General features: G+C 47.6%; 1 protein-coding gene across 3 annotated transcripts in view; it reads right to left on the bottom strand.

The window, feature by feature from the left end:
* Positions 1-266: 266 nt before the first annotated feature.
* The window catches only part of LY86 (lymphocyte antigen 86), a 126,411-nt gene continuing 116,835 nt past the window's right edge, over positions 267-9,842 (bottom strand). For 2 of the 3 annotated variants that reach the window (XM_035030793.1, XM_035030794.1), the window contains 2 exons: positions 5,395-5,447; positions 271-1,465 (listed from right to left, as the gene is read on the bottom strand). In XM_035030793.1, the coding sequence (XP_034886684.1) occupies positions 1,382-1,465; positions 5,395-5,447 (137 nt within the window). In that variant the 3' untranslated portion in view covers positions 271-1,381. Of the gene's footprint in view, positions 1,466-5,394; positions 5,448-9,842 lie in introns of all 3 variants that reach the window. The other variant, XM_035030795.1, reaches the window with a different exon arrangement.

The raw sequence follows: 9,842 nt of genomic DNA, 5'->3' as shown, positions 1-9,842 counted from the left end.
AATGGCAAAGGATCAGAAATTCAGTCTGCTGTTGGTGTGCATAAAAGGATCACAGCCGTGTGTGTTCAGAGGTCTGCTCCCTGGCCGGGCATAAGCACAGTATGTCTTCTTTCTCGAGCATTAATGGGTGTAAGTAAGGACACTGCTATAATTTTGTTTCTCCATAACCCAAAAAACCTTAGATGCTGGTTTTAAAGTTTTAATTCACCAGGCATTTACAGCTTGCTATTCTGGGTAGTTTAATTATGTACAGATGGTAATTAATAGCAATGAACATTTTTAAACTTTGGATTTTTCACCTTTTAATCTCTAACATAGTGGTATTTTATGGATCTCAAAGACCTGCAAATGATAAAGTCAACCCAGTCACCTGATGCCAGTCCCCGGGGCAGGAGCAAGAGGGCCAGATGTTGGGCCCAGGGACACTGGGAGGATCAGGGTGGGGAGGGGGGCACGGGACGGTGTCAGAGCTGTGGAGCCCACCGTGTGATTCTGCACATCCTGGGATAGAAAAGGACGGGGTTGCCAGAATGGCTCTGAGAGCGGATAGCAACCTGCTCGTTTACGGAGGCCCTTGGAGGTGTTGCTGAATGCAAATGAACATGCTCACTGATCGACATGGCTTTTTAATATTTCAGGGGACCGCAAGCTCCACACGGTCTGTTTTGCTCCCTGGAGTAGCCTCAGTGCTGAACACAGGGCCCAGGACTTCAGTGTTCAGCAGGTACACATCAAGAATTAATGAATGCATTAATGAGAGCCATGACGTGCTGAGGCCAAGGACGGCCACGCTTGGGGGACGATGATATAATGAGGTTTGGCCAGGCGGGATTTGGATGTCGTTCTTTCTAAGGTTTTATCGGCTCCTCTGTCCTTGTGGCCAAAGGGCCTGGAGCTTGCTCAGAAGGAGGGGGAGGACAAGGGGCACATTTTGCCAGCTCTCTAATTCCAGCCAGTCGGTCAACCTCCTCAAACTCTTAGAACTACTTACGCTTCTCCAGCACCTGGTGCTTTGTCTGGAGGAAATTACACTGTAACTACGGTCTCGCACTAAGAGCCTTCGAACAAACCATGAGGAACAACAGTGGGCCAGCTTTCTTTATTCTGGGTAACAGGGGAAGTGCTCCTGCGGAGCTGTTTCTGCAGGTGAGTCTGGCCATGCGGAGGAGGACGGGCCCACAGGATGGCGTCGAGACTACCAGGAGGTGACTCAGGAGCACATACATGCGTGGAGTCTGAGGACGTCCGGTCCTGGGGCTAAAACCTGTGCCTGCCCCTCTGCTGGGCCTCTCCATCGTCGGCTGGTTTTGCTTACAGAGCAGGTCCAGCTTGAGCAGCTTGTGGTTCCCAGCAGACACAGTGTGCCCCAGGTTTCAGCTGCTCAGGAGCAAACAACAGTGGCATTGGCACAAGCCACGGTGGAACGGTGTTCATTATACAGTTCCAGCAAAACCTGGTATTCTCCCTGGAAAGGACGCAGGGAAAGCATGAGCTGTGTGACCCACAAAGCAATCCATCGTTCCACCGGTAGTCATCAAGCACCTCCTAGGTGCCGGCACTCTTTTAGACCCTGGGGATAAAGTAGAACCAGGCAAACCAAACTCACTTTGTGGCGCTTACGGGGCTCCCTGGGACAGACAGACAATGTACCCGATCCTTCACTATGGGTGCTATGCTCATGCTGGCGCCCGAGACAGAACGCAGGCAGGGAAGCGGGGATGGGGGCGTGGGGGGGCAGTGCTGGGCTGGGCAGGGCAGGGTGGGGCTGGGCTAGTGCTGGTGGGCAGTTTTAAGCAGGGTGGTCCAGGCAGGTCCCGCTGCAAAGGTGACTTTTGGGCAAAGACCTGAAGAAGATGGGGAGCACCCCCGCTGCTCTGAGGACTGGCACCCTGTGTGTGAGGAACAGGGAGGACGCCCACGGGGCTGCAGGGAGAGAGAACCACAGGAGGAGGGAGAGGACATGAGTCAGGGATGGCCTCGCGGGCCATGGTGAGGACACTGGCTTCCACCCTGACAGGGACACAGGTCATGAGAGGAGTGGCCTGATCACATGCATATCATAATAGGATCCTTCCGGCCACCCACAGAGCCGGTATGGGCAGAGAGTGGAAGCACTTAAGACCAGGTGGGAGACCACCCTGGCTGGAGCAGACAGGCAGAGATGAGGAGAGGAATCCAGACTGGATTCTGGATAGATTTTGAAAGAAGAGCCAATAATGATTTACCGAGGAAACTCATGTGGGTGGCAGAGAAAGAGAGGGGCTGAGGGTGATGCCAAAGATCTTGGCCTGAGCAACTGGAAGGATGAAGTGTCATTTGCTGAAACAGAGAAGACCTCTGGGAGATCAAAATTCAACTGCACAAAACCAGAATGCTCTATGAGAAAAAGTATTGCCACCTTTTAGGGTTCCTTTTCTGGCAATGACACTCCACAGAGGACTCTCTTTGTCTGTGTTTACTGGTTGGGCTGAATGTGAACTTGCAGAAAAACCCATGTGTCGGTTCCGTGCCAAAGCCCCGCCCCAGCCCCCAGAGGCCACGTGGTGGTGATGTGTCTGTAGGCTCACCAGCCTGGAGAGAGATGCTCTGGGCCGTGGGGGGTAGTGGGAGCAAAGGGCCCAGGAGGGAAGATCTCAAGAGATTCCTGGCACATCTTTCAAGTGCCTGTCACCCAGAGAAGAAAAGGGGTTTAGTCTGTATAAGCCGGAGGGAAGGAATAAATCAGACCACTGGATGGAGGTTGCATGAGAGGCAGTTTTTGTTAGAGAAGAATAACTTTCTAGCAATTAGCAGAGGTCCAGGAGCGAGCGGGTGCCCCAACAATGAAAACTGCATTTGGCAGAGCCAGGCTGTACTCTTGAATAGTGGCTGAGGTGAGAGGGTTGCTCAGAGTGTCCCGTAGGGTGCCCCTCAGCTTGAGGATCTGTGACAGCATAGACTCCCATGAGGCTGGCTGCCCAAATATGAGCAGCTGCGATTTCAGAAGCATTATAGGAATTTAAGCGAAGCAGTGTGAAAGTTAGAGAATTCATTGTGAGTAGAGAGCAGTTCAAATGTGCATCTGCTCGTGGGCCCCTCACCATCACCTTCTTTACGTTTAGTGTCCATGTGCCTTCAGGCACACACCGCCCCAAATTATTGAAAACCAAATGAATTTTTCGTTATTGCCTTATAAGCCTAAGAAAAGATGTAGTATTTGCAGGAAGGTTTCTAGATTATGAATTCCACACTTATATTCCACACATGCATACATACGTACAAGATACGCATACTCTGGTTTAGGAGGCAAGAGAATTTGGGCAACTGTGCTCATCAGCAGGGAGGTGGAGGGACACGCTAAGAGGACAGGAGGGGCAGAGTAGGGACAAGGGTCAGAGAGCGGCAGCCTCTCTGCTGTTGAGGAGAGCCCTGAATTTGTGGGTCAGGAATTTACAGTCGTATCTTTGGCACTTACGAAGATTAGGCTCCACACATCTTGGAAGCCCAAAGGATCTCTAAATTCTAATTCAGAAAACAAGTCATGGATTTGCAGGGCTCTGGGCAGGACTTCAGTCAGGGCCAAGGGACTGGCTGTGTTAAAAAGAAAGTAACACCAAGACACTGAAGATGGAGTGCTGAGTGGAAAAGCTTCCAGCCAAGCAGGGATGGAATTAGCACAGAGCCCATCTCTGGGGGATTTGGTGGGAGGAGGGGATCCAGGGCAGGTCTTTTAAAACCAGAAGGCTTCACACTGTCTCTGTCCCATATTAGGAAGCAAAGTCTCTGCGCCTTGCCGGCTGGCTGTTAGCCAAGGAAGCCGGGCTGGCCGCAGCTGGCCCTCAACCAGCGTGGGAGCCCATGTTGAGATTAAGGCGGGCAGCTGTCTCTGTTGCGTAGGTGACAGGTTGCATGTGTCCCACTTGGGTCATGCCCCCTGTCAATTTTGGCCAGGTGTCAGCAGGCTGGATGCAGTCAGGGCTGGCCAGGTTTCTGCTTCTTAGGCCCAAACCTCAGAAGGGGAAGAGGACCAATGGATGCCTAAACAACCATGCCCATGGCAGGGACCCCGGAGCCTGGCTTGGTCCTCATGTTGGACAACATGGCTGAGCACTGTCACTGGTTGAAGAACGCGGGTCCTGCACTCACCCAGGCATCCTAGCAGAATGCAATAAAGCTTTTTTTTACATCTCTGCCAGATTTTCCTTTCAAAGGGATTCTGTGCCTTTAAGAAGTTCTTTTCCTTTCTATTTCACAGCAATTCCTAAAGAACACTGCCTTAAAAAAAAAAAAAAAGCCAATAATGCAAGATGAAAATCAATTGTTTGCAAATTTTAAGTCAATCTCCAGTGGGAGGGGGGACGGAGGGATTCAGAAGGAAAATAGAGTAGGAAAAAGAGCTCAAATAGCAAAGATTTCAAGAAAAAACTAGCTGGGAGAATTTTGGTCCCACATTCTAGAAGTGAAGGGAGTTTGCAAGACTCTAATATTTTACTGAAAGGTCTGCAGAGAAGACTCTGGAGAACCCTGGAGGGGGAAGGTGAAGCTGGAAACTTCCCATCTGCAAAGGCAACACTAGAGAATGTTCTTGAGACATGAGGGCTTGTACCTTCGGAACCCAAAGCCTGGGACAGAAAGGAAACACACACACACACACACACACACACACGAGAAATGAAACAAAGTTAAACAAATTCGTTATGCAGAAGGAGACCCTTCCCCAGAGTCATACACGGGTTTTTTTGAAAACTGAGCGGATGAGGTTGAAACAAAAAACATAGTTATTACATCTTTGTGATTCCTTTTATGATGTCACATAAGATTCTCTCAGGAGTAGCATATTGAAAATGTATTGCTTATGTCAGAGATGCTTGAATTCAGCCATTAAGGTCACATTATTTTGCATAAAAAGGAGTTAGTGGAAAACTTGACTCTTAGCTGTGAGTATTGCCAGTGAATGCTCAGGTGGGGGCATTTTATTCACCTGGTGGCAGCCATGAGTAATAGTGCAAGCCCGGAACCTGGGAGCTTATAAGCCTTCATGGTTGTATGTGTGTTTTTTTTCCTCTGAACAGTCAGCCTCACTGACAGCCCACACCCCAGCAACTTTAGCCCATGCAGTCCCCGAGGACACAGGCAATCCTGCAGGATGGGACGGGGGCATCCCTCTCTGCGGGAGCTGTCTGCCCAGAGGATCCCCGAGGGTCAATTGGAACATAAAATGTTAAATACCAAAATGGCAAAATCAGGGTTTAAGCATTTGTAAGTGCCCACCATGAGGTAACAGCTTTTTTGTAGAAGGGTTTTCTTAGTGATGGCCAATGGAATTTGTTTAAACTTAATTCCCTCCTCCTCTTCTAAGAAACTGCTCAATACAATAATTAAGTAACAGAGCAAAACAGAAAACCAAGACCTTACCTGGAGAATTTCAAATCCAGGATTATTGATGGGGCCGGCATAATAAATCTGCTCTGAAACATATACAAAACAGACATAATGTTACTCAATCATATTAAATAAAAATGATTTGCTCATATTATCTGTGCTCGCTGTGCACTAGGGAGCCAGTGATGGAAAAGAAGGTCTCTGTCCACACAGTTGCTCATATTCTAAGGAGGGCACTGAAAGCATGTAAATCATTAAATGAGGTAGTACCTGGATTGTAGAAAGTGCTAGAAGAAGACATTCTGGCTGTGTGAGAGGCAGATGGTGTGATGGTTAAGAGACCAGGCTGGAGTTGGGCTGTGTGGGGTTCAATCCTGAGACTGTCTATGATATCTGTTTGATTTTGGATAGTCATTACCCCTTTGGGCTCAGTTTCCCTTTTTAGAATGGGTATAATAATGACAATAATTCATGGTTGTATGAATTCCACTTCCTTGAGCTTTGAGGATTCAAATAATTAATCAATGTAAAGTGCTAATAACAATGTCTGGAAAGCACTCAATAAATAATTTGCTAAAATAACAAACTAGGAGACACCATGTTTTGTTGGGTGGCTGGCCAGGGAAGGCATCTCTAAGGAGATGATATTTGAGCTAAGCCCTGGGGAGGGGAATGAGGCAATGTTCAGTAGCTCTAATATAAGAATGGGAGAGGGTAGATGGTTGGGTAGTTTTACTGGGCAAGAATGATACAGAGAAAAAGTGCAGGCTATTGGGAATAGACTTCTAATAATAGATCATGGACTCTAAGAAGGGTAAGGAAGTAAATGAAGGCAGGGTGGGTTGCTAGTAGAAACAGTGGTAGAGTCAGTTGAATGGGGTTTCCATCATTGCCATCAAGGTCCTAGAATGCATGTGCTGGAAGGACATGGTGAAGCCAGGGAGCAGAAGGCTTGGCACTGAGATTTCAGAAGTGGTGCATTTACTGGGGATGACAACACACAGAGTTGATGTGGGAGTCAGTGGTTGAGGTGGAATGATGGAAAATGTTCATGGAGGTCAAGCTGCTGGGATGTTATGGTAGTGGGTGGGCCATTCATGTCAATATTGAATATTGAAACCATGCCCAGCTCCTCGTATGGTGACTGCCATCTCTGGGACTCCCCAACCCCATGCACTTAACACATAAGCACAGTGCCTAAGAGCTCAGACTCTGGGGTCAGATGGTCTGTGCTGAGCTTGAATTTTGGCTCCTCTTCTTATTAGTTGGGCAAGTCACCTAATCTTACTGTGCCTTGGTTTCCTCATCAGGAAATGAGGCGGGGGTTATAATAATATTCACCTCACAGAGCTGTCATGAGCATCACATGAGTTAATGCAAGTAAAACTCTTTGCACAGCACCTGGCCCATGGCGAGCAGTCCATGTTTGTCATGAATACATTCACTCAGCAGTCTGCACTACGGGGCATCCACCCAATGCAGGCCAGGCGCTATGCCAGGTGCTAGATACAACGGTAGATGAGAATATTATGTGAACCATTTGAATCATTGGCCATCCAGAATTGTAATCATCTGTTTACAGCCTGCTTCCTTCAGTAGCCTGTCCCTTCTTGTTTGCATAGCTCCCGGTACATTGCAAAGTCGAACACACAGCAGGGCGCAATATAGGGTTGTTAAAGAGGTTGTTGAATGAGCAGACCTAGAGCCAGGACGACGTGGGTTTGCCAGCCCACTTCATTCTTGCTCCTGCTATTGTGACCCTCTCCCTGCTGGAAAGCTCTGGGCCTGGGCTATGCTGACAGAAGAGCCTGGATTAGGGAATGAGCCATCAGAGCAGCCAATCTGGCGACGAGCGTGGAGGGATGGTGGAGGATGGTGGAGTTGAATGAATGGTTATTGGTTTATTGATGGCATCAGGTATTGAGCTCTTTTAATAGCACAGCGACTTCCTGCCTCACATAGCCCCTGGTGCCTAACCACTGCTCAGGAAATACTTGGAGACCGACCAAACTCTCTCCTTGAAAAGGGGCTTTGGGGCCAGGGGCAGTGGCTGGTGCGCGAGCAGCTGCCTACACGGAATAATATTAGGGGAGTGAGGGTAATCCTTTTTGAAAAAGGCCTCTCCAGGCAATCTGAACCTGACCTTCTACCAGGACACCCATTCTTAGCATAGCCTTTGGCTTCTGTTAAATGCTCATGCCCCCAACTTATCTAGCCTTCCTTGCCATGGTCAATTTCTTGTACCTGGCAAGGCTAATGTGCAAACATGGTGGGTGCCAGAGGGACAACATTCCTGTTTCACTGCACTAAATGAACTGATCCATTTATTTTTTAAAGGAAATACATATTTGGTTGTGGCTACAAGCAAAAGTTTAATCGGAAGCTACTTCTCTGTATGATGTGGTTTTAGAAATAGAGATGTTGAAGTTCTGGATCTTATCCTTAAGGATCTTCCTGTGCAACTGGGAAAGATAGAATGACGAGCTGTACAGAAAGTTAACTGTGCCAGAAGTGAGCGGTGTATGTGGGCGGTGATTCTAACAAGTGCAGAGAGTTCAGAGGGGGCTGCCTGGGATTCAGTTGTCGGGCCGGCATGCTGTACAACCCGAGGGCATACCACTCACGTTATAATCTACGGGAGTGGTGCCCCCTGGAGTTGTGCAAGGCAGTGGACCAGCTACCAGTACACCATTCCTTTTTAGGAAATTCTCTCTTCCCCAGTGGATAGTCTCTGACCAAAGCCAGAACAATCTGAGCAGGAAGACAAAGAAGAGACGCAGGGCCAATCTATTCTGGCAAGAGATGGTTTGTTTTATTTCAACTCACCAGTATCTAGGGTTGTTTGCTTTCTGCCTAGGGGTGTAGCCTTTGCACTGCTTCTTTGACTCCTAGATAGCCTTTCAGAAAATCCCTTTGCTTTTGTTGGCAAGAATGGATTTCTGCCACTCACAGCTCATGGACTGTGAATGCTATGGGCATGAACCAGTCAAGATCACTCACGCAGGCCATCAAACTATGGGACGCAGGACGCAGGAGCGGAGCCCAAGAATGGGGAGTAAGTGTGCCTGTGCATATCTGGTCTGGGGGGGTTCCCTTGGACACATTTTACCCCTGCTTTATGCGTCTACTGATTGTTCTAAAGTGGCATAGTGCAAAGCGCTTGACCTTGGAAGTAGACAGAACTGACTTTAGGACCCAGCTCTCCTATTTGCCAGCTCAGCATCCATCCCACAAATCAGTTTCTGCACTTGCAAGATGGAAACGGAAATGTCTCTCCTGCAGGGCATTGGGGGGACCAGAGAATTGTATGTAAACTTGCTGAGAAAAGTGGGGTCCTCAGTAAGGCCAGGGTCAGTAGTTATTAGTTGTATTATTATCTACTGGATGGAAAGAAGGGTAACACCCTGAAGACTCACTTGGATGTCAAGGAACACATCAAGCCTAGGTTTGGGAACCTTTTGGCAGAGGCAACAGCTAGTAAATCCCGTTGGTGCCTTTTGTTTAAAAAATGGATGCGGACAGCTCTTTGAAGAATCACATTAGAATGATATCTAACATTCTGTTATGCTGATTTTATGCTCCAAGATTTACGAATTTGTCTTTCAAATGAAGAGGTTCTTTACTGGGCTGAGAGGTTTTCATTAAATCTGTCTCTCACACTTTACAGTTTCATTTGGAGCTCTTTGGGGGTCTGTGAAGTTCCTGAGAATGGCTGCAGGTAGCTCATGGAACTGTCTTTTTTTTTTTTTAACCTAATGAAACAACACCTAAAATTAGATTCTCGCCCCTTCCATTCTTAGATCCTCCCCGATTCTGAGATTCCTTTAATTAACATTCTCACACTCCAGGAACTATAAAAAGAGCCCCAGTATATCTGTACCCACTCCTTCCTTTCCTCCATTTGAAATCTTTATCAGTTTTTGGTGTGCTGTGGATTAAAGAAATCCATCTCCCCGGTTCTGAACACATGAAGTCATTTCTGCGAAGCGGCTTTGTTTCTGACCCAGATCTTTGTGTGGTTGGCACATAGTGTCTTTTTCAGAAAGGGAATTGATTTTTAAATTGTGGGAATAAAAGGTCCCAAAGGGTTTTGGATTCGATGGACGTGAGGCTCTGGGCTGCCTTCTGCTCTACAGCCTTTTATCCTCTGGGAGCAGCAAGGATGCCCGCCTGGAAGCGCTCCCCGAATGCGTGGGTTCTGTCCCAGGAATTCTCCCCATTTCCTAGCCCTTCCTAGTATCTTACTGCAATTGCCTCCAGTCTTCCAAATTTATTACAAAAATGTCATCAATATTTAAGCACCCTGAGGGTGCTTGACAGTGTAAAAATACTTAAGAGTTATAATTTATCATAAATAGGCCAATTAGTATATTCAGAACAAAGATTTTAAAAATCATCATTTATTTATTTACTCGAGCTTTGAGTCTTTTTCCTACCTGCCAGGCCCAGTTGAGGGGGATCTTTGGGGAAGCTGTGCTGAA

This window comes from Mirounga leonina, unplaced genomic scaffold (genome assembly GCF_011800145.1).
Source record: "Mirounga leonina isolate KUSES-001 unplaced genomic scaffold, KU_Mleo_1.0 Mir_366, whole genome shotgun sequence".
In the NCBI taxonomy this organism is placed as follows: Eukaryota; Metazoa; Chordata; class Mammalia; order Carnivora; family Phocidae; genus Mirounga; species Mirounga leonina.
This window is presented reverse-complemented; position numbering and strand designations above follow the sequence as displayed.